Source organism: Schistocerca nitens, chromosome 9 (assembly GCF_023898315.1).
Source record: "Schistocerca nitens isolate TAMUIC-IGC-003100 chromosome 9, iqSchNite1.1, whole genome shotgun sequence".
Lineage (NCBI taxonomy): Eukaryota > Metazoa > Arthropoda > Insecta > Orthoptera > Acrididae > Schistocerca > Schistocerca nitens.
The window spans coordinates 519,567,455-519,593,430 of NC_064622.1; the positions used below are offsets into that span (position 1 = coordinate 519,567,455).

General features: G+C 41.3%; 1 protein-coding gene across 3 annotated transcripts in view; it reads right to left on the reverse strand.

The window, feature by feature from the left end:
• Positions 1–1,283: 1,283 nt before the first annotated feature.
• The window catches only part of LOC126203790 (F-box/LRR-repeat protein 3-like), a 347,594-nt gene continuing 322,901 nt past the window's right edge, over positions 1,284–25,976 (reverse strand). For all 3 annotated transcript variants that reach the window (XM_049938160.1, XM_049938158.1, XM_049938157.1), the window contains 4 exons: positions 14,153–14,288; positions 11,087–11,330; positions 6,512–6,717; positions 1,284–3,436 (listed from right to left, as the gene is read on the reverse strand). In XM_049938160.1, the coding sequence (XP_049794117.1) occupies positions 2,990–3,436; positions 6,512–6,717; positions 11,087–11,330; positions 14,153–14,288 (1,033 nt within the window). In that variant the 3' untranslated portion in view covers positions 1,284–2,989. The remainder of the gene's footprint in view (positions 3,437–6,511; positions 6,718–11,086; positions 11,331–14,152; positions 14,289–25,976) is intronic.

Genomic DNA, 25,976 nt, shown 5'->3' on the forward strand with positions numbered 1-25,976 from the left:
CCACCCTCTTGTACTTTTATTGATTTATGGACTGCATTGCAGGATTCATGGTGTCAGTTTCCTCCAGCACTACTTCAGACATTAGTTGAGTCCATGCCACGTCATGTTGTGGCACTTCTGTGTGCTCGTAGAGGCCCTACACTACACTATGCAGATGTATCAGTTTCTTTGGCTTTTCAGTGCATTTTAGTTTTGGAACTACCCACTTCACTGAGATTTTGTGGTACTGGTAGGGTTCAAATGGCTCTGAGCACTATGGGACTTAACATCTGAGGTCATCAGTCCCCTAGAACTGAGAACTACTTAAACCTGGCTAACCTAACATCACACACATCCATGCCCGAGGCAGGATTCAAACCTGTGACCGTAGCGGTCACGCAGTTCCAGACTGAAGGGCCTAGAACCGCTCGGCCACAGTGGCTAGCCTACTGGTAGGGCAAGACATTAATTTTGGAGATGAAAATGAAAAGTAGTTTACTTACTCTTCCTATTTTCATTCACATGTCTTATGGCATCATATTCTGACATAACTCATCATTGAGGAAAAAGAAAAGTCTTGTTGTACAGCATCATATAATAATGATAATGTGCAATGTTTTTAAGCAATTGAGCATACTGATAGCAGCATCACACTATACTTTCTATGTTATGAAGTTTGCTGGCAACAATCACAGTTTTAAAACAACAGTAACATTAATAAATGTAATCAGAACATTAGTAAATATAATAACAAAAGAAGAAATGATTTACAATGTCTATTGTACAGCTTTAGTGTGGTACAGCAAGAAGTCAGGTATTCAGTCCTAAAAATCTTTGACCACCATCCAAGTGAAATAAAGAATTTAATGGACAGTAGAATTAACTTCATACAAACTGAAACCTTATATGTGTGGGAACCATAAACTGAACTATTCCAAATCATAGTGAGAGGTCGCAATTACGAACCACTCAACATGAGAATAACAAATTTATGGCATTTCATGTTGGGCATTACCACTATATTTCTGGGCGCAGAATTACTATTTTTTTTTAAAAAAAAGCAAAAACAGGAATGAAGAAGTGCCACCTGCAGTCTCAAATATTAATGACAAATCCACAGATGTGGCCACCTACCAACAAAGGTAGATGCAGGAATATCTCATTTTTGGTGTGTTAGGGACTTTTTGTAAATCTGAGGCATGCTGACTATATTTGATCATTTAAGGAGTGCATCTTGTGAACACTACAGGCAAATTCTCTACCTGTGACGCTGCTGGAGAGCACACATATTGCAATATACTAAATGTGTTAAGCCAACATAGGTAATTGTAATTGCTACATAATCCAGGAAGAAATTTAATAAAGAAAAATCTCTTTCACAGTTGGTACAAATCAATATATTTACAAATATTCATACACGCTAAGTGACAGAGCAGTTCAGTAATACAATGTAAAGCTCAGTCTGTACATACACACCACTGTGGAGAATGCTGTTATTTTTGAAATATCTCATCACAAAATAAGTTAAATGCTACAATATTTAAAAAGAGGCAACACCAGCATAACATCTTTACGATTGTTTCTAATGAATAAACTTCGCATGCAAGTTGCAGATTTACATGCTTTTGTTTTTTTATGAGTAATAAAATGTGAAGTTCCAAGGCAGTCATGACATTTTAAGAATTCCACACGCACAACTGTTGCTCCTGGAATGTACAAGTATTCAGTAACACCGTACAAGCATCGATGAACTACTTTAAGAGTCCACAAGAAATTGTTTGAAGATATGGTTTTTCCATTTGACATAATAGTAGGTACTTTCATGAAAAATATGCAGAAAGAAAACTTATTTCACTGTAATATATTATTTTTCAGCTGCTATATGGAAATTTATAGAAACAGCTGCAAAAAGTAAGCAGAAGTCCATATTGGGAAGTTAAACATTACAAAAAAATATAGGTCACTATTGATGAGGCGTTTGGAAGTTACCTGACAGCTTAATGAGAACCAGAAGTATCTGTGACAACAGAACTAAATAAAGCAGCATTAATAAAAAAAATACATGCTGCACAACATGTTTTACTACATATTTACAACATACTGACATATATTATCAAGAATGTGTATGCACATTATAAAAGTAAGTAAATGTACCCTTTAAGTCATGAATAGTGTGTAACAGGAATATGTGTGCCTGGCAATGCCTCCTCTAAGAACAACTGTGCAACTACTGTCAACTGAACAATGTTCCATATTGACATCCTCCCTTTCTCCCCCTACTGGTGACTCACAGCATGAGAGAAAAATCAATAATAAAAAAAAGTAGATTCAAATGTCTTACATTACTGGAGACAAATTGCAGGTACCTTATTATATATTCTAACCCTATTCAGTCAAATGAGTAAAGTAAATCTTTTTCAGGTTTAAGATTCAATTACAAATAAATTACTATTTTACTTATCTTACGGCATACTGATTAGAACTGTTGCATTGACCATACAAAATAAAATATTGGTTTGCAATATATTGCTCAAGTAAAGCACCTATACATTAAGCAGCAGTTCTGGTTCAAAGGCAAAATTTCATTTAGCTTGTTTAAAGTTGTGTGAAAAACCAGACTCAATTAAACAGCAATGCAATATAAGCTCTAAAACAATAATCTATTAAAAGGCGAATACTGCAAACCAAATGACAATAACAACTGTGATTTTGTCACACACAGGTCACAGATGTTTCACTATAAATTCGCATGTGAGTACAACCATTCTGATTAATTAGCAATGACAACACATATAACCTACACATCCTTTCCTATTGTTACCATTAATAATAATCGAGATTGCTCCACAGTGGATCCCAAATGATCATGTGGAAGGTGGAGTCATATAAAGCCAGATAAAAGGGTATTACATAGATGAAAAGTACAAAGTTTTGCATCCATACATTTTGGGTGGCTATTTACTCCTTTAATTTGTAATAACAGTGAACCAAAAAATACAGTTATCCCGCTTCACCACATCGGCATAAATTCTGGAGTCCATTCTCGTCCAAGAAGCTGAGACACAACTTCACAGGTACGCGCTAAATCGAAGTCTGCATCTTCAACTAAACACTCCTCCGTGACATATAATTCACGCAGGCGTGGTCCACAGACACGAACAAACTCCACAAAAGCACGGCAAGAAACTTCACATTCGGCCAATCCTAACGAAACGAGCCTGGGACACCCAGCTGCCAGCCGCGGCAGCTCGCATTCTGTCAGAGGCTCACCCCCTCCGACAACGAGCTCACGGAGGCGGGGGCAGTGACCCGCAACTGCAGCAAGGGCTTGGCGAGGTACACCATCTCCAAAGTACAGATTTGTTGCAGGTACGTACGATGCAAATAATGCCTCCAAGCAGCCAGCCGGAACACGGAAAAAATACATCACGAGGTTGACTGCTGGTGAGTGACGAACCTGTAAAACATAAATGAATTACAAACTTGAAATGCAAAATTTGCGAGGTACTGTTAACCTAAAAATCAGACATGGGAAATAAAAAAAGTTGAAAACTCAGATAATTGGCTGCTAAAAAAGTCACTCACTATCATATTTGAGTGAATTTTCAGTGTCACATAAAGTACAAGAAATTAGTGTGTTCAAGGAAGTAACTGAGATAAAAAAAAAATTAATTTGCAATAAATGAGTTGTTTATGACATGATGTACACAAGTAAATAAGTAATTCTCCCCTCCTATTCAGTCTGCACGCCGAAGAAGCAATGATTGAAATACTGGTATTAAATTTGGGTTGTTAGTACACTTCAGGGTGAAAAGATGTCAGTGGCAACACTTCTGCCATCACCAAAACAAAGAAAAAATCAGAGGATCTGTTGAATTGAATTAACTGTCCAATGGTCACAGAATTTGGCTTAAGAGTCAAACAAAGAAAGATGAAAGTGCTGCATCCCTCACAAAAATAAGTCTACTGGAATCAAAAACAGGCCTTAATTTGAGCAAGAAATTTCTGAAAATGTACATAAGAAGGACAGCATTGCATGTAAGTGAATTGCAGAGTCAAAAAAAATTGGAAAAGAAGATAACTGAAGCACCCAAGCTATGGTGTTACTAAGGATGTTTAAACTGAAGTGGACTGATAAGATGAGAAATTAGAAGGTTTTTCCACAAAATGAATTGAGGAAAGATATATGAGAAAAATGATGCCTAGGAAAAGGAACTGGGTGACAGGACATGTATTAAGGCATCAGGGCATAACATCAAAAAGTACTACAGGAGCTGGAAATTGCAAAACTACAGGGAAAGACAGAGATTTAGTTATATGCAACAAATAATTGAGGATGTTAGATGTAAGAGCTACTCTGAGATGGCAAGGTTCGCACAAGAGAGGAAGTTGTAGTAGAATGCCTCAAAGCAGAAAGAACACTGATGAAAGGAAAAAAAAAGTGAGATTGTGTGCCCAGTACTGGACACTAGTATAAATCCAGAAAAGAAGCAGAAGCACAGGTGAGTAGGAGGCAGAAAACCAGAATCCCATTTGAGGGTTCAACTGGTTTTAATGTAAAAGGGCTTCTAAATCACGGGAAGAGCTAACTGTGTGGCAAAATTATAGCACCTGATATTGACATGACAGCGTGAGATTTGAAGGGTCTGTACATACATTGAGGAGACATTGGTCATAGCAGAGAGGTAATTTAGTGGTCACTGAGTGGAGTGGTGCAACAGCTGCACAAAATATTCTGGTCCACATCATTCTGGAGGAAGCCAATATTATTCTTTCATAGTGTAGCTGCACAGACATATCACACAGATAAAGACTGGAGGGACAGTACTCTACAGAGAGTATTAACAACACCATTTGGTGAGGCCTCAATATTAAGCTAGTGTAGAATACTGAAACAAGTAAAAAGAACATAAACTGTAAAAAATATAGTAAAGAAACACTCTCTGCAGAAACAATAGAAGAAGAATGTTGATTAGAAAGAAACAGGGATTTGGTATTAGAGCCATAGCTTTAAAAATCTTGTGAATATGTGTGATGAAACAAGACATAAGACATTGATAAAATTTGTAAATTCATTCAGTTTTTTTTTTTTTTTTTTTTTTTTTTTTTTTTTTTTTTTTTTTTTTTTTTTTTTCAAATGGTCGAATTGAAATGAAATGATTATTCAGGTTAGTGTGTAGAGTCTACGAGACTTGAGATATCCAGAAATTTCCAAAGAATGTTTGTCCACACAATCCTGGAGGTGCCATGGCATAGATAAATGTGAAAGTTATTACATAATTAGTGTAACAGCTCATGCCTCCAACTCACTGACATGCTTAATCTACAGATGACTAGAAAAGAAAATTGATGATTTGTTAGATGAACATTTGTATGGCTTTAGGAATGGTAAAGACTCAAGAGAAGCAGTTCTGATGCTGCGCTTGGGGAAAATAAAACCCTCAGTTTCACACGGTTTGTCAGTGTAAATAGTGTTTGATAATGCGGAATGGAGCAAAATGTTTGAAAGTCTCAGAAAAATTGGTAAAAAATAAGAGTCTAAGAGCAAAGAAGCGCTTGGATTAAAAAGGGGCTAAGGTAAGGTTGCAGTCTTCTCCCCTATTGTTTAACCAGTGCACTGAAAACAATAATGAAAGAGTGGTTTGGAATCGGTGTTAAACTTTATGGTGAAATCATGTAACTGATAAGATTCACTGGCATCATTGCTATCCCAAGTGAAAGCAACCTGTTGAATGGAAAAACAGTCTAATGAGTACAAATATGAACTAAGCCTCAACCAAAGAAAGATGAAAGTAATGAGGAGTAGCAGAAATGAGATTAGCCAATAAATGTGGCATCAAAATTATAGTACACGAAGTAAAGGAATCTGCTATCTCGGAAACAAAGTACCGCACGACAGACAAAGCAGGGAGGACATTGATAACAGCAAACTAACACAGATAAAGAGGGGATTCCTGTCCAAAAAAACAAAAGAAGTCTACTACTATGAAACATAGGCCTTAATCTCAGGAAGAAACACCTGATAATGTGTGTCTGGAGCAAAGCATTGTACGGAAGTGAGCTACAGGCTGTGAGATACCGGAAAAGAAGAGAATTGAAGTAAAGTAATATACCACATTACACTCGCACTCAGTTATCACGTTATTACTGCTTGCATACATTTGCCTTATCGTGTTGCATTCAGTGTACGTTACGGTGATTGGTGTGCAGACCACAGTCTTATAAATTTGTACTAACATTCTTGGTTGGGTTGTGTGCCCAAGGTAAATGGAAGAATTTGAGATAAGGTATTACAGAAGCAATAAGATAAAGAAATGAAGTTTTGCACAAAATTGGCAAGGAAAGGAATGTCTGGAAAACACTGATGAGAAGAAGGGACAGGCTGTAGGACACTTGTTAAAGATATGAAGGAATAACATCCATGGTACTTGGCAGAAACTGTAGGGAATGGCAGGGGCTGAAATATAGTCAATAATTAATGTTGGTTGTAACTGCAACTCTGAGATGAAGTGTTTCCATGGCCTTCACATACCAGTGCTTGCCAACAATGTGGGGAAATGCGTCGTGGCGGCTGTCCCTCACTGTCCCCATCTCCATTCGCATAGACATCAACGTGCAGATACTCCAAGCTCACGTGCTTCTCGGACGAGAGTGCCAGCAGCAGTTCGTCGCTCAGTAACGAGTAACTGAGCGAGAGTTCCCGCAGGCAGTGGCAGTGGTCTGCTAGCGCGAGAACACCTGCGACAGACATATGTGGAAATATCTGCTTAAAATTACTGTTACAAATAGGTTGAGGTGTAGTGAGGTGGAACAGCCCCACTTGGTACACTGTACTCTTTAAATAAATAATTCTTTTTTTTTTAGTTTTTTTATTATACACATAAGGCAAATACCATGATTACACAAAATTGCTAAATTCTAATTAATGCCCTATTTCACTAAATTTTATTATTCACAGTATAGTTTTCAGACTGCTGATATTTCAGATTATATGGAAATGCTCTGTGTAAGGAAATATCTACAATTTTACTGGAGGCAGTGACACTAACTGCTAGACTGCATGCTGTGGAATAATATGTTACTTCATTATGGTTTGGAAGTGGGTTACATATTATTGAGTATATATAGGCGGCATAAAATTGTATGGTAGATTACGGTAAAAAGGAGAAGGTGAATACAAAGTGAAACTACTTGCAAAAACAAAAAGAGAAAATAAGATGACAGAAAAGATTTCGAAATGCAACAGTGACAATAACAAACGTAATTGTTGGGTTCAAATTAATGATACGAATATAATAGAGGGAAACATTCCACCTGGGAAAAATATATCTAAAAACAAAGATGATGTGACTTACCAAACAAAAGCGCTGGCAGGTTGATAGATACACAAACAAACACAAACATACACACAAAATTCAGCTTTTGCAACCAACGGTTGCATCATCAGGAAAGAGGGAAGGAGAGGGAAAGACGAAAGGATGTTGGTTTTAAGGGAGAGGGTAAGGAGTCATTCCAATCCTGGGAGCGGAAAGACTTACCTTAGGGGGAAAAAAGGACAGGTATACACTCGCGCACACACACACATATCCATCCACACATACACAGTCACAAGCAGACATTTGGGTAAGTCACATCATCTTTGTTTTTAGATATATTTTTCCCACGTGGAATGTTTCCCTCTACTATATTCGTATCATTAATTTGAACCCAACAATTACGTTTGTTATTGTCACTGTTGCATTTCGAAATCTTTTCTGTCATCTTATTTTCTCTTTTCGTTTTTGCAAGTAGCTTCACTTTGTATTCACCTTCTCCTTTTTACCGTAATCTATCATACAATTTTATGCCACCTATGTTACTTCATTAATTACACAAAGCATAAAATTATACTTAAAAAAAAGAAAAAAAATTCTTGCCAGGCTTTTGTAGATCCATGTACATGCCAAAGCTTATGCCACATAAATTATACCAGTTTGTGGATATCCGTACCCTTGTTAATTTAAACTATTTTCTGTCTAATATATTTTAGTACCTTTTCCCTTTTCTGTTAATCCAGAAACCATAATGTATTTTAATATTTGTAATCTTTTGTCCTATGTGCATCTTTATATAGGCTTTCCACACAAAGCAGCAGCCAGATGGTAACTGGTCATCAGCGAGTGTACACTTTATGTTCAGTGTTATATTATAAGTCATTGTGATGATACAGCAGTGCCTATGTTGTTAAGAAGAGCAATTCAATGTTCCTCCGGACACACACACTTAACGAAGGCACTGCAATATCATATTTTTCTGCTGATACTAGCCAGTAACTTTCAATTACAAATTTCCCTCCTGTACAGGAATTACACAATGTGTGTATGAGAACATGTTGCGACGATGAGTGGCGACATATAAAAGTTTGGGTTTAGCTACAAGTTGTAAACAGATATCCAAAGCGGTTAAGGTGGCCACTCACACAAAGCAGGAAATCCAGGTTCGAGTCCCAATCCGGCACAGATTTTCATTGTTGTAATTCCCTTATATAGCTAATTGTTGTTCATATTCACAATTGCAAATCCATTTCATATATATCAGTCAGTGTTTGGATTTTGTTATGCGATTTTCAGTTGGTCATTGCCCATCACTCAACACAAACACCTACATTGGTCAGGCTTTTGCCACTTGTGAAATTTATGAGATCATTCATAGATTATATAGCTTACTGACCTGTGTTGTAAAATTTGTAATGACACATTATGAGCAGGCTGATAATTATAAGTTTAGTATCAGTAAATATGAATGAACTGAGAAGTAAAATCAAGTGTGTTCTTGTGCATCATTATTAAAAATCTGAATCACCTAATAATCATAAGAAGAAGAAGAAGATTGGGATGATAAAATTTCTTCAGACTTAAGCAGCACAAAAACTAGGTCAGTAACATTTCAAGGTTTGTTAACGATTGTTTCATAGCTTCTGTTACTGCTAATAACTAGACACCAGTGCTGAGCTTTAATTTGTATACTAAAGCACTGAAGATGATCATTATGTGGTCAAAAATTGATTTTGCTGTTAATAAACTGTCAAAATTACGGCCAATGCTGTCCTTCCTTCTAATTTTACTTATTATATGGTTGTTGTGCACACAGCACTCTATGGAGTCGTCAATCAACATATCAAAATACCACATCCCCAATAAGTGAAGCCTACATGCTTTAGAATAAAACAATACACGTATATCTGGTGCTAAAGTAATTCAGAGAATTGGACACTTCAAATTTTTCCCACAGAGGCGGTTACCTTTCAGTAACCCCTGTGTCTCCCAAATTCCTTGCATAAGACTATGAATGAGATTCTGCCTGCACTGGGACATAACTGCTAACATTTATCTTAGTCTGAAAATTCTACTAGACACTGGACAAACTGAATTGGCACAGGTCTTCATAGAAAGTAACAGATGGCTTCTCCTCTTTAACTTATCTGCCAGGTTTTTCAGTATTTGAGGGCACCAACCTTCGCAGAGTGAAATTGCTGTGCACAGCAATGTACACTGTACTGTACAAAACATTCAGGATCACAGCATAAGTTCACAAATGAACCTTTGAAGTTGTCAGTTTCTGAATGCCTATGACAGTTTGTGTTGTTGTTGCACTTAATGGTTACCTCATCAACAAGTCTGACAAAGCTCTTAGCAGACAATGTGCACCATCTGTGGATGTTTTTTGGGCCATGTGGAGTTCCCTATACCCCCTCAGCTCCACTTTCTCAGCTCTTCTGTCCTCCAAATTCAAGCTACAGTTTGTTACGGTTTATGCAGGGATGACCACATCACTTGCAGCATCTCTCCTTGCTGCTTCACACTTGTGCCTCCAGGCCAAGTACTATTCTACCACACAAACATCTGGTGCACAATACTGGAGGTATTTGTCTTCTATCTCTCAGATTCCTAAACACACTGACAAAGTGGGTAAAAAATGTTGCATATTGCATTTTGATCTTCCCTTGTATAAACAGGTAGTCAATTATGTGGTGGTCCAGTTTTTCAAGTATATCATCCTAATCTGCACATGTGATGGCAGTGCAAGAGTATGGCTTGTCAACACACACACACACACACACACACACACACACACACACACGCACACACACACACACGCACACACACACACACGACTGCAGTCTCACGCAATTGTAGCCTCTCTGTGAGCAGCAGCACCAGCGTGCGATGGGAGTGGCGACTGGATGGGAGTAAGGAGGATGCTGGGGTGAGGTGGAGGTGGGGAGGGGGAGGGATAGTAGTAGGGTATGGTAAGAGGGGTGAACAGTGATGTGCTGTTGGGGAGCGTACCTGGATGGGGTGGAAAGAGAGTAGGGCAGCTGTGTGCAGTCGGGAGGTTAGGTGGAGGGCAGGGAAGCGGTGTGGAAGGGGGCGACAGAGGGAAAGGAGAGAAGTAAAAAGACTGAATGCAATGGAGGAATGGGGGCTGTGTAGTGTTGGAATGAGAACAGAGAAGGGGCTAGATGGGAGAGGACAATGACTAACGAAGCTTGAGGTCGGGAGGGCTATGGGAATATAGGATATATAGCAGGGAAAGTTACCACCTGTGCAATCCAGAAAAGTTGGTGTTGGTAGGAAGGATCCAAATGGCACAGCACTCAGTATCTCTGCTATATGGGGAGTGGCAACTTTCCTTTTCATAATATTGTTGAAAATGATGTGATGTTTTACGGTGAGGTGATTATATTGGCTACGATCACTTCATAGCTTCTGTTACTGCTAATAACTAGACACCAGAGCCTACGAGCTTTAATTTGTACGCTAAAGCACTGAAAATGATCATTATGTAATCAAAAATCGATTTTGCTGTTAATAAATCATCAAAATTATGGCCAAAGCTCACCTTCCTTCTAATTTTGATATGTGTTTGCGTGTATAATTAACATTTTTGAATTCTGTTACGAGTTTTTTGCCTCACTTATAAACTGCTGATCGTATTTACAAAAGTGAATAATGTCAGATAAAAATGTCAGTACGGAATAATTCACTGTTTATATACTATAAATTCAAATTTTGTATAATGTTTGGCTTCTACAGAAATAGAAGATGCAATACAGCAACTGACTTACCACCTGGAGAAACACGAGGACAGCTCTTCATCCTCAGTAGCTGCAGCGTACGTGAACTGCTGGAAGCGAGCGCCTTCAAGGACGGATCATCGACGGGTGTGTTATCTATAGCTAATGACCGAAGGGAATGAGACCGATCAAATATCACAGTCAGTGCAGAGACAAATGATTCTTGGTCCATATCCAAAAACACAGGCCGTGCACTGCTAATCAATGCTAGTGTCTTCAAAGAACAGTTTACCAGCTAAAAACAGAAGCAGAAGAACCATACATAACTCATCCATCACCTTAACCAAACGATGCATATATTGTAGTAAAGTAATGATGTGTGTGACAAATCCTAAATTTAGCTTAAGTGCAAAGGATAGAATTCAAGTCAGTTCTTCCTTAACCATTGATCAATTACAGTACATGGGTTTAGGCTCTGAATACACAATTAACAGTTTTCACACATAAATTCTTTTGGTTCAATTCCACTATTTTAAGAAACACTTTTAAAAACTAATGCTGATAATTTTTACTTCAAATTGTTCTGCTGTTTTGTAAAATTTGTGTTTCAGTAACTAGTCACAAACCTTAACTTTGAAAATATGAGGGTCAGTCAAATGAAAACCGGATACCTGCACAATGGGACCATGGAATGGTTCCATTCAAAAGTAATCACCACATGCATTAACACATTTATCCCATTAGGAGACGAGACAATCAATTGCTGTTTCACAGAATGCTATCTGCCACTGACAGATCGTGATCACACCCACTCTCGCACTTCCTCATCCGACTGAAACAGATGTCGATACATGTGTTTCTTCAGGTCACGAAAGATGTGAATATCTCACAGTGAAAGATCCAGGCTGTATGGGAGATGCTGTTGTGTTTCCCAACAAAATCACTGAAGTGTGGTCTTCATCCATTTGGCACACGGGAATGGGCAATATCGCAGAACAGGACTATTCTGTCTGATAGCATTCTGACAGCCCGAGCGCAAACAGCAGAGCCGACAGTGGAAACATCCCCCCCCCCCCCCGACCCTCCCCCTCCCCCTCCACCAGTATAGAAATCCAAAGCTGTCCCAACAAATTCTGGTAAGGTCATGAGCTTCTCCAACTGGAGGGGGCCTCTGCTTGTCGAGTTCCTAGAGTGTGTAGCCACAATCAATGTGTAGCCCTATGAAGACACTTTGGAGAAACACCCATGAATGCTGTTGGCTGGAATCATCCTTATGCATGATAATGGCTAAGTTTCAACAATGCGGTTGGGAAACACTGCAACATCTTCCTTACTGCCCAAGTCGTCCACCGTGTGATTTTGTACATCCTTGGTGACCTGAAGGAAGACTTGCATGGATGTTAGTTTCAGGCAGACAAGGAAGCACAAGAGTGGATGCAGTCATGCACCTGCAGGTGGAAAATCACATTCTACGTGACAGTAATTGGTTGTCTCATCTTCCAGTGAGATAAATGTCTTAATATGTGTGGTGTTCGCTTTTGTATGGAACCATTCCGTGGTCCCCTGTGGTGTTCGCTTTAGTAACAAAGATGTATAGCGTAAAAAGAAAATTGTTGGTAAGTAAACAGGAGTGGTTACAGATAAGGTTTCCAGAAAATACTAAAATGAACTGTGGATTAAGACCAATCAGTGAAGATTCCTCCTTTTTATTACTTTTAGACTGCAAAATGAAGTAACTGATATTTAGACATCAAGTGGTGCATTTTTAGTGTTCTGTGTTTCAGTCTGTAAAAACAGAGCCCTTATAAGATCACTTTGTTGTGCGTCTGATTGTTACGAATCTTTCTCAGAAATGGGCAGACATATCACATTCAAATTTATGCCACATATTAAGGTCTATAGTTCCTTGGAGGTGTAAAAATTTTAAGCTTCTGAATCATTTCAATCAAAAGATATGGCCACTTATGTGACATATTCTGATACTCGAAAGCTCACTCGTCAGAACCCATAGGATACCTGCCGTTGATCTACAATCGTAAAATTTGGCAAGAAGCAAGGTTTTACAGTACAAGTAAAATAAGAAATCTAAAATAGTTAACTTATAACTGTATCATATCAAAAAATACTTTTTGCCATTTTTTATCAATCTGTCTGGCTGACCATCGTTTAAGAATCCTTTTTTTCTTAAACAGTTTGGCAAATCAAGTTCACATTTATGTCACATACTAAAGTCTACAGTCCATCCATAATGTAAAAAGTAAGTCAATGCAGTCAAAAGAATTGGTAATCAATGTCACATTCTTTCATACTCATAAATTTATAGAATACTTTCTGTTGAACTAGAATCATAAAATTCAGTAAAAACTAAGGTTACACACTACAAATAAAGTAAAAATCTGAATAATTTTGTGGTGTTGCAGTTCTTCTTGTTATGTCCACACTTGCAATGAAATGGGAAGAGGAATTCCACCTTATGCAAGACACCTTTTTTCTGTTTTGGGTGGTGGGTGGGGGAGGGGGAAGTGTCTTGCGTAAGGCGGAATTCCTCTTCCCATAAAAATCTGGCAATTGTTAAATTATAATTACATCACATACAAAATATCTATTTCCATTTGAATATTCAGTGCATTCATCACCTGTCAAAAGCAGCATAATGTAAAACATGACTACAACTTACATTTTATGTTTGCGAGTCCTACTCATACTTGGCTATTTATTAACACACTAAACCTACAATGATGAGATGTTGCTGCATCAACACTTATGATCAGTTGAAACTACAGAAGTTTGTTCTGTTCTTTTCTGAAGTACAATGTGATCATAAACCTGTATTCAGAACTGTATCCTCTGATATAGTCTCTTAATTGTTCAGCATGTGAGAAACTCTACACACAAAATGGGAAGTGAGTGGAGAAATCGTTCAAAATACATGCCAGCATTTTCAAATTACAGAAAATGGTAAAAGAAAAAAGTACAGAAAGACTGTAGCAATGAGAAAAAACTTTGTTTTTTTTTGCTGACAGGAAGAGAATAATTTGCAGACACAGGTTGCCAAAGTGGTTTGCTTCTGTGTGTAGTCAAATTATTCCTCTAAATATTAATTCAGACATTGCTCACCCTAGATAAAATCTGGCATGCCATTTCAGCAGATTCTACTGAACTATCAGTCTTAAAAACAGCAAATTTGAGATGTTGAGCATGCCTCCTCAGAATGTACTCGATTAACTTAGGTGACGTGGGTGGCAGGTGTGACCTGAAAAAGGATTATTATCAGTTAGTAAGCAGCCACAACTCACAGTAACTTACAACAATGGAATCTGATATCAAACAGTAAAGTAGATAGTGATAGAGATTAATATGGCTCTTGATTGGTAACCGTGTGGTTGTAGTACCCACACATGGGCTACACTGTGTACTCATCTGCTACTGTCACCTAGGCTTTTAATGAACTGAAATACCCTTATTAATGTACTTACAAATAACAGTCAACATCTATAGATGTAAAAAATATTTTCTTTGAACAATTTCGTTATAGTCAAGTCAACTTCAAGCTACTAATAGCAGATAAACAATGGCCATATAGTAAAACTGAGGAGGCACCAGCTTTTTCCTAATAAGTGCTTCCTTACTAAAGTACTCAAATGTAGATGGCATAAATGTGAATAGCATTAAGCAAGGTAATGGTACTTTATTGTTAATACCATCGCTTAAGGTAACTTGCCAGTGAATGGCTGGAAAAACAGTAAGAATTTTCATGAAGTTAATGTTGGTCTAACTACATAATGTAAATTCTGAATACAAAGAAATTTTAGGGCAATGAAAGTGTTTTAAGGATGAAAATTTTGGTATAAGAATAATCAGAATAGCTTTGATATAAACTTTATTATATAAACATTTATGTCAGTTAGTAATTTAAAATTTTTCCTGCCAGTCTATGTTTGCAGTCTTATTAACTACTTTTTTTAGATGCTTAAAACTTTGTGCACACATTTCTGACACTGTTATCTAAAAATGTAGACTAAAATTGAATGATTTCAATCAATAGTTTTTATACTATAAATAGATAAATTAGACAATCAAAATTAATGTAATTTTTTATAATTAATAAGGGTATATTTCTCCTCTTGGTGATAGTAAGCTAGCGTCTGTGGTCTACTTTTCTCCAAATGGTAGCCTGAAATATCACGAAAATTTCAGACCTCTAGCTCAAATAGTTTTTTTCTTCTTTGAATAAAATTAACATGTCAGAAAATTTGATTCTTGGGAAATTCAGTTTAAAGGTACATTTCATCTGTTATTCACCTCCGTTGTTCTTAAAACCCTCCAGTTGCATAATATTCTTGGTTTGTGTGTTCTTCATCTTCTCTCTTCCTTTTCTTGGTCCTCTTTGCTATTCTGGCCTCTTTAGTTGCCTCAAGAGCCCATTTTTGTCCACTCTCAAGGAATCAATTTCCATCAGTGCTTATCTCATATTGAAACCATCATTAAAGCAAATAATTGCATCTAATAACCCTAATCTCACGGTATTGAAACCAACAAACACAGTTTTAGGCAGGCATTCCCATATCACATGGTTGAAACATTCATTAACATTTTGTGTCTTTCCATGTAAGCACCGTGACAATAGTTTAGTGTCACATAGGGCCCTGTATGTGGGCTTAACTGCTTGCAATACCTCAAATGGCAGGGAATGATGGTGTGCACAAGTCTCACCATTTGCTATTGCTTTTTTGTACCCACACCATGTGTCTCCACCACTGTCGCAGAGACCATGCTGTGGATGGTCATCCATAGAAGCTTTATGGAAAAAGGTAGCCCATATTGCTTTCTTCATGGCCTCAATATTGTCTCAATTCCTTCTTATGGCTAAACCATAACAGAGCTGCAGTTTGTCCACCTCTTCCTTAGAGAGACGATCCCAACCACCAATTGGTTTGCCATCACTGAGCTTTTTCCCCTTCATATCTTTTATTAGTTTACATAAACATGTGACCATCCTCTTTTGGAATGACCAACACATTCTAACTCTTCTATTTTTACAGTTCTTCCATAAGACATATTTTGCATCACATTTGAAAACCCTTTGGAGTTTCCATCTCCAAGGTATTTCACACACCATACACCATAGTTCTCTTCTGATCTTTGAAATATTCTGAGAACTCTCTCTGATTCCATTCCACCACTGTACCCAGAAAAATTCTGAACACAAACATGATCCTGGTTATTTCCTTTGCAACCATACAGTCTATGCCAGTCACCATTAAATTTTATAGGTATGTTGCGGTGACAGCACCATTCAATGATAGCTGACCACACTTCTGCTATATCCCATCAAAGGCTGCAGCTATATCAGTGTCACCTTCATTGCATAACACAGTTTCTTCTACTGCTTTCTTCACTGAAACAGCACTCACTTGACCAAGACTTTCAAGAAGTAACTGTGTGAACTTCTCAAATCTTGTAGGTGGGGGCAAATTCAAGAAAGCACAAAATGTTTGAGCTGCCTTTCTACCCTTCCCAATACACCTCATTCCATATGAAAGTTTGATATTTGAGTTATAAACTCTTCCTTTGCGCAATCCAGAAGAATACCTAGTTTTAGTTACCCCCACAGAAATCACAAAACACTTGTAACTTACTAGCCATACCTTTCCTTCCTTCAAAATCTTCGACGATTTTAATACCACCTTTTCCACAAAGTGCACACACAGCAGCATTCTTTAGAAGCGAACATAAAGCACTCAATTCAACAATCATGGAAACATTCTGTTACAGTATTTTGATCGTATTTTATAGAAACGTCACTCTGGGTACTCAAATATTGGTAATTTGCAACAATGATTGCCTATCAAAGTTGCTGGGTCCAAATGATACATACTGAACGTGCAATCGTAAATCAATCATGCAACTCCGGTGGCAGGTGTTCTGTTCAATTACTTGTGATCATCATTTTTATCTGTTTTCTGTCATACCCTTACTTGCTCTAAATTACATACCCCCGCGAATTATTTGTGAGTTGCTAGGGAAACCCAGACGATTTATGTCATTAGTGACTGGGATCTCTGATGTTCCTGACATTTCTTCTGTCGATTCTCTCACATGGAAGAATCTAATTCAATGTTTATCCAGTGTAGGAAATTGTTCGACTTTTTATCGCAAATATGGTTGAGCCGTGCGTGGCTCGTGTTCCCGCCATCATGTATTTTAGACCCTGTTTTTAACGTACTTCCACCTCGCTACATTAATTTAAATTACTGCTGTCACTGAGTTGCTGCTTTGCCTGACCGTGAGTGGTGTTAGCAGCACGTATCGATACCCCTCCCGTAGTATCTTTACTCGAATGCTATTACTTCCCTGTTGTCGTCCGTCATAAAGTAGTTCATCACGAGTTCGGGTAGCGAGTTCAGGTCTGCCGGTCGTTTGGAATACGTCTGCAGTGCAGTCCGGACCTGCCAGTCATGGAGTGGCAATGCAGCACTAGTGCAGTCGGGTTGGAGCAGCAGTGAGGTCTGCGTCAACATGGCTCGCCCGACCACTGCCGCCACGCATCACACGAGCCGGGCCACGGTCTTGGTGGATTGTCGATCGGTCATCCTACAGGATGATGCATTTGGCTCACTAATCGTTCGTGAGTCGGCTGTATATGTGTGGATCGACTTCCAATTTGTCTTCCTGCATGTTTAGTTACTGTTGTGTATTGTTCAGGTTGTGAGTGTAGTTGGCGTGTTTTCTTTTGACAAGTTATTTTAAATGTTGTCGGCATACTGGCTTTGAGAGGTCGCTCGTCTCATCGGGCGTTGTGTAACTGGTTCTCTGAGTGCTTCTGGCTGCCTTCAATTATTATTTTGTGTAACTTGGGTAGGTACTTTCCTGGTGCAGGGATGTCGTTTAGCCAGTGGGCGTGTTTCCTCTGCACGGTTGGGTCCGAGGCAGTATTTCCATCATCGTGTGTCTGGAAGTGAGTGGGAGACGCACCAGCAGTGGAGCCGCGACGGAGCAGCAGTCGGGGATGGACCAGCATGCAGTCAGTTGGTTGCTGTCGACCAGGGGAGAAGTCTCTGCACGGTGCAGTGGCTGGGTCCGTTGCCACTCCCTGCACATCTCGGAGCGTGTGTGGAGCTGTCTGATCGCTACGAGCTTCTGACCCAGGACATCAAAGTTGAGTAGTGGTTTCAACTACCCGAGCCACATCCATTTGTGTTGTGTGCTTCCAAACTCTCGTGTGTTTGAGTTCTCATGAGATTGGTGGCAAGAAAGTCGTCGTGTCGGTCAATCCGTGGCTGTCCCGTCGTTGGGTTCCGACGGATCAAGTACAGTTGGGCTCACTACCTCTCTCGCCTAAGTGAACAAGAACACACCGACCTCCCTGGAGGCTTTCTGAGTGCCACCAGTGTTTAATTATCTGTTGTCAGCTATTTTAAATTTTAGGCTTATGGTTATTTGTTTTGTTTTCTTAAAATTTTTCAAAATTAATTTTTCAAGTTTATCTTTTAAGCTTAAACATTGCGGCCTCCTGAAGCTTAAACATTGCGGCCTCCTGCCTTTAAAAGATTGTGGATATATTTTAAAATTTTGAAGTTTAATTGTGGTCCTCAGCCACTGGTATCACTGGTAGCAGAGCGTGGTTGCGCTCGTGCTTACCAACCTAGTTGTGGTCAGTTTCCCTTACTTGTTTCCATTTGTGTCTGTGGCACGGTAGTGTTTGTCTTGTTATTTTTTCAGGAGTTACGATAATGGCAGTCAGACAGAGTCCGGAGATCGGCCTGCTAAGAAGGCCATCCCATTTACGAGTCGGCAATAAGGCGTCAACCGACCGAGGGCAGTGTTCCAGAATTGGTAGCCCATTTGTGTGCTGCTGCCAGTTGACGTCACTTCGGCAGTGATCGGTGCTGGTCGCAGAGACAGGAGCGGCAATTCGGTTTCCTTTAAGGTTATTGGAGGCCTCGAAGTCACTATTTGTCTTCTAGAGGGAACCCAACCTGGTGAGAGTCAGCTGGATTGAGTGCAAGTACTGATAATCCGTTTTCAGACATTACCTTCTAGTCTTAAAGTTGTGTTAGCTCTCGGGTTGTCAGCTTCGAATAATACCTTCAGCTTTGGTCATCTTGTGAGGCTTAACACGGTGCCTTCTACTGTGTAGGGATGTCGGGTCACCTGGGGCTCGTTTCCTCTGCATTGTTGAAGTCCGAGTGGATATCTCGCTATTTTCGTTGCTGGCTTAGCAATGGCTGTGAACTGGTCATCTAGCCGGACTTAGGTCAGTCTCTTCCTGGGGCAGGGATGTCAGGCAGCCAGTGGGCATGTTTCCTCTGCAGCAGTGGGTCCGAAAGAGCCTTCTGCTTGCGGCCTTTCTCAGCCACTGTCTTGCGACTTTCTAGAAGCTGCTAGTTAGTTTATTTCGGCGTATCACCCCCAGGTTTTGGTTTGAGGGGGGGGGGGGGGGGGGGAGGTTGCGCCGTAGCCATGTGTGGCTCATTTTCCTATCATCATGTATTTTACACCCTGTTTTTAACGTACTTCCACCTCACTACATTAATTTAAATTACTACTGTCACTGAGTTGCTGGTTTGCCCGACTGTGAGCGGCGTTAGCAGCACGTATCGATATCCCGTCTCACAGTATCTTTGCTCGACTGCTATTACTTCCCTATTGTGGTCTGTTGTAAAGTAATTCATCACAAGTTCGGATAGCGAGTTCGGGTCTGCCAGTCGGTTGGAATATGCCTGGAGTGCAGTCCGGACCTGCCAGTCGTGGAGTGGCAGTGAGGTCTGCGTCGACACGGCTCACCCGATCACTGCAGCCACGCATCACTTGAGCCGGGCCACGGTCTCGGTGGATCATCGGTCCGTCATCCTACCAGACGATGCGTTTGGTTTGCCGAATGTTCACGAGCCAGCTGTATGTGTGTGCGACTCTATTTGCCTTCGTGCATGTTTACTTACTGTTGTGTATCATTCAGGTCATCGTACAAGTGTTTGTCAGGTTGTGAGTGTAGTTCGTGTGATGTTTCTTTTTGATAAGTTATTTTAAATGTTGTCAGCATACTGGCTTTGAGAGGTCGGTCGTCTCATCGGGCGACGTGTAACTGGTCCTCTCAGTGGTTGTGGCCCCCTTCAGTTACCATCTTGCGGAACTTGCGTTGGTCCTTTCCTGGTACAGGGATGCCGTTACGCAGTGGGGGCGTGTTTCCTCTGCACGGTTCGGTCCGAGCCAGTATTTTCGCCGTCGTGTGTCTGGAAGTGAGTGGCAGACGCACCAGCAGTGCAGTTGCGACGGAGCAGAGGTCGGGGACGGACCAGCAGGCATTTGGCCAGTTGCTGTGGACCAGGGAAGAAGTCTCTGCGCGGTGCAGTCGCTGGCTCCATTGCCAGTCCCTGCGCAGTCTCTGAGTGTGTGTGGAGTTGTCCGATCGCTACGAGCTTGGTAGTTCTCCGACCCAGGGCGTAAAAGTTGAGTAGTAGTTTCAACTACCCAAGCCACATCCATTCGTGTTGTGTGCTTTGTAACTTTCGTGTGTTTGAGTTCTCATGTACCAATTGGTGGCAAGCAAGTCGTTCTGTCAGTCAGTCCAAGGCTGTCCCCTTGTTGGGTTCCAATGGATCAAGTGTAGTTGGGCTCACTACCTCTCTCACCTAAGTGAACGAGGGCAGACCGACCTCCCTGGAGACTTTGTGAGTGCCACCGGTGTTTAATTATCTGTTGTCAGCTATTTTAACTTTTAGGCTTATGGTTATATGTTTTGTTTTCTTAAAATTATGCAAAATTCATTTTTCAAAATTGCCGTTCAAGCTTAAACATTGCGGCCTTCTGCCTTTAAAAGATTATGGATATATTTTAAATTTTGAAGTTTAATTGTGGCCCTCAGCCATTGGTATTTCACTTCGCATATGTTGCTTTTTTAAAAATTATTTTATTGCTGTCTTAATTGCAGTAGGTACTGGGAGATGAAGAAGCTATCACAGGATACAGTAGCATGGACAGCTGCATCAAACCAGTCTCTGGACTGAAGACCCCCCCCCCCCCCCACACACACACACACATGCATCTTAATTGGATTTTTGTCACGTTGATTTTTAAGATTTCTTGTTGTTAAACATGCTGGCCTCCTGCCTTTAAAGGTCTATGGTAATACACTCCTGGAAATGGAAAAAAGAACACATTGACACCGGTGTGTCAGACCCACCATACTTGCTCCGGACACTGCGAGAGGGCTGTACAAGCAATGATCACACGCACGGCACAGCGGAAACACCAGGAACCGCGGTGTTGGCCGTCGAATGGCGCTAGCTGCGCAGCATTTGTGCACCGCCGCCGTCAGTGTCTGCCAGTTTGCCGTGGCATACGGAGCTCCATCGCAGTCTTTAACACTGGTAGCATGCCGCGACAGCATGGACGTGAACCGTATGTGCAGTTGACGGACTTTGAGCGAGGGCATATAGTGGGCATGCGGGAGGCCGGGTGGACGTACCGCCGAATTGCTCAACACGTGGGGCGTGAGGTCTCCACAGTACATCGATGTTGTCGCCAGTGGTCGGCGGAAGGTGCACGTGCCCGTCGACCTGGGACCGGACCGCAGCGACGCACGGATGCACGCCAAGACCGTAGGATCCTACGCAGTGCCGTAGGGGACCGCACCGCCACTTCCCAGCAAATTAGGGACACTGTTGCTCCTGGGGTATCGGCGAGGACCATTCGCAACCGTCTCCATGAAGCTGGGCTACGGTCCCGCACACCGTTAGGCCGTCTTCCGCTCACGCCCCAACATCGTGCAGCCCGCCTCCAGTGGTGTCGCGACAGGCGTGAATGGAGGGACGAATGGAGACGTGTCGTCTTCAGCGATGAGAGTCGCTTCTGCCTTGGTGCCAATGATGGTCGTATGCGTGTTTGGCACCGTGCAGGTGAGCGCCACAATCAGGACTGCATACGACCGAGGCACACAGGGCCAATACCCGGCATCATGGTGTGGGGAGCGATCTCCTACACTGGCCGTACACCACTGGTGATTGTCGAGGGGACACTGAATAGTGCACGGTACATCCAAACCGTCATCGAACCCATCGTTCTACCATTCCTAGACCAGCAAGGGAACTTGCTGTTCCAACAGGACAATGCACGTCCGCATGTATCCCGTGCCACCCAATGTGCTCTAGAAGGTGTAAGTCAACTACCCTGGCCAGCAAGATCTCCGGATCTGTCCCCCATTGAGCATGTTTGGGACTGGATGAAGCGTCGTCTCACGCGGTCTGCACGTCCAGCACGAACGCTGGTCCAACTGAGGCGCCAGGTGGAAATGGCATGGCAAGCCGTTCCACAGGACTACATCCAGCATCTCTACGATCGTCTCCATGGGAGAATAGCAGCCTGCATTGCTGCGAAAGGTGGATATACACTGTACTAGTGCCGACATTGTGCATGCTCTGTTGCCTGTGTCTATGTGCCTGTGGTTCTGTCAGTGTGATCATGTGATGTATCTGACCCCAGGAATGTGTCAATAAAGTTTCCCCTTCCTGGGACAATGAATTCACGGTGTTCTTATTTCAATTTCCAGGAGTGTATATTCTAAAGTTTTGAAATTTAATTGTGGCCCTCAGCCATTTGTGTTGCACCTTGCATATGTTGCTTTTTTGGGTTTTTAAATTATTTTATTGCTATCTTAACTGGATTTTTATCTTTCTGATTTGTTAAGATTTCTTGTTGGAGGCCTTCAGCCATGAAAGAGTTGCATTTGGTAAAGATCCGGCTATGTGCCGCTTTGGTTGTAAAGGTTATTAAATTACAAAAATGACAATTAGAAGGAGAAACTGACCTCAACCTTTGGCTCTTTCCACAACCCTATTACCTGTTCTGCCCAACGGGTTTAGCGGGCATATCAGGTGTACTACTGGACGAGGAAAGAAGGGACTATGTAGATTGTGGTGGTGCAAAGTGTGTAAAACTTCGTAAGAACAGTTTAAATGCTGAAATACCATTACAATTTCATTGCGGACAGTGCGGAATGAATGAGTATCAGGATGAATACGTTGTTTGACTCTTCCAAATTATCCATCCAGACCACCATAATGGACTTTCACATGATGACAACACCGATGACGGGTAAGGTAGGTCATCTCCTTTGCAATTAAAAGTATTTTTGTAACGCTTTTCTTTTGTCGTTGCTGTAGTGACCAATGTAAACATACTCATAACGCCCGCCACCAGAGTCGCATGATCGAATTACGATCGCACGTTCGATATGCATCGTTTGGACCCAGCGACTTCGATAGGCAATCATTCTTGGAAACTACCCAAATATTTTAGCTTTGTCTTGAGGCACTTGGTGAAGTCAACATAACATCCAATTGGTTTGTGGATGTAATTACAGTGTCTCTATTTTCCAACGAAGTAAACCGATTACCATAAAACTTACGTTTTCCCGTTCCAGAACACTTTTTTGGAGGCATAGCTACTTCCGAGAATGACAGCACCAACAAGTCAACAACATACAGAAATTTGAACACAAACAACTCTCGAAAACCATAGATATACAAAGGAAAACAATGGAGCATCAGAAAGAGTGTGTGCTAACACGGCTGCCAACTCAAAAAACGATTACGCAATGTATCTTTTCAAAATGGCAAAATAATAATGATGCCATTTGACATCCGACAGCAGCAGAAACATGGTTGTTGCCACATACTGACATATATTTAAATTTGTTTTTAAAGATGTTCCTGATGTCTGAATCGATTCATTTAACTACCATTTTGTTCACAAAACTTTAAATATTGATTTAAGACAGAAAAAATTCGAATTTTTGAAGCAGATTCAGTAGCAAGTGACTTTTAAGCTGGAATAAAATATTTAGGGGATGTCATCTCTAACACAGATGGTTCCAGAGAGCACAATATTCAGGAACCTCTGCTTTAGACTCTTGCTTTGTTCAGTCTGTTTCAGTTGGTAATCTCCTTCCTATCTGCAGTCATGATTTCACATAAGGCTCAGTATTAAATTTACTCAGAGATGGGCTCGTGCAGCTTAGAAATAGAAGAATACTAGCTGATTCGCTAAGCAAGGAATTTCTTCTGTTGACCATGATATTCACTGTGCTAGAAGGTTTTTCACATTCATAAGCTGACACGGGTATAGACTCAACAGCTTGAAGAAGCAGATTTACCTCTCTGGGTACTTTGCATGTGTCACAACTGCCCCCACTGAGAGAATTTCTGCTCTCATAAACCAACACCTTCAACCTATTATGTGGAACCTACCATCTTATATAAAAGATTCCAACCATTTCCTCCACAGGTCCTTTTCCACACAGTGCCCTGCTCGTCACTAATGGTGCCCATCCCTTTACACTAACTTCCTAATGTCCACGGTCTTACCACTATTTAACATTACCTTTCCCAATGCCCGATGGGTTCCAGACCGACAAACTCCTTCCTAGTCACCGTGGCCAATTATATCCTCACCCACAATCACTTCTCCTCTGAAGCCATTATCTACAAACAGATCTGAGGTATGGCTATGGGGACCCGCATGGTACCATCCTATGCCAACCTATTTATGGGCCATCTACAGCAATCCTTTCTAAACACCCAGAATCCTAACCCCCCCACCTTGTTCAGATTCACTGATGACATCTTTGCAATTTGGATCACCCTATCCACATCCCTCCAGAACCTCAACAACTTCTCCCCCATTTGCTTCACCTTATCCTACTCGACCCAACAAACCACCTTCCTAGATGTTGACTTCCACCTCAAAGATGGCTACATCAGTACCATATCAAACTCATTAACCACCAGCAATACCTCCACTTTGACAGCTGCTACCTGTTCCATACCAAGAAGTTCCTTCCATTCAGCCTAGCCAACCATGGTCATTGCATCTGTAGTGATGAGCAGTCCCTCTCAAAATATACATAGGGTCTCACTGAAGCCTTCACAAACCATAATTATCCTCCCAATCTCATACAAGAACAAATCTCCCATGCCTTATCTGTGCAGTCTCCCACAACCTCACGAAGTCCTACCGTCTGGCCACAGAGGAGCATTCCCCTAGTAACTCAGTGGCTCCCAGGACTGGAGCAACTGAATTACATTCTCCGCCACGGTTTCGACAACCTCTTATCGTGCCCTGAAATGAGAAATGTCCTGCCCACTATCCTTCCCACCCTTCCCACAGTGGTATTCTGCCATCCACCGAACCTACACAATATACTCATTTGTCCCTATACAACCCCTGCTCCCAACCTCTTACTTCATGTCTCATACCCCTACATGCAAGACCTGTCCCATACCTCCTACTACCACTACCACCACCACCACCACCACCACCACCACCACCACCACCACCACGCACTCCAGTCCAGTCACAAACATCACCTATCCGATCTGAGGCAGGGCTAAATGTGAATCCGGTCATGTGATCTACAAGCTAAGCTGCAACTACAGCGCTGCACTCTATGTGAGCATGACAACCAACAAGCTGTCTGTCCACATGAGTGGCAACTGACAAACTGTGGCCAAGAAACAAGTGGACCACCCTGTTGCTGAGCATGCTGACAAACATGACATCCTTGATTTCAGTGACTGCTTCACAGCCTCTGCCATACGGATCCTTTCCACCACCACCTTTCCTGAATTGCGCAGGTGGGAACTTTCCCTGCAATATATACTACGTTCCTGTAACCCTCCTGGCATCAATGTTCACTAGTCATTGCCCTCTCCCATCCAGCCCTTCTCTGTTCCCATTCCAGCACTACACAGGCCTCATTCCTCCATTGCACCCAGTCTTTTTACTTCTCTCCTTTTCCGCTATCCCCCCTCTCCCCACCTCTCCCCTGCCCTCCGACTAACCTCTTGACTGCACATAGATGCCCTACCTTGTTTCCACCTCACCTCTGTGTGCTCCCCAACAGCACATCGCTGTCTGCCACCCCTACCCTACTATCCCTCCC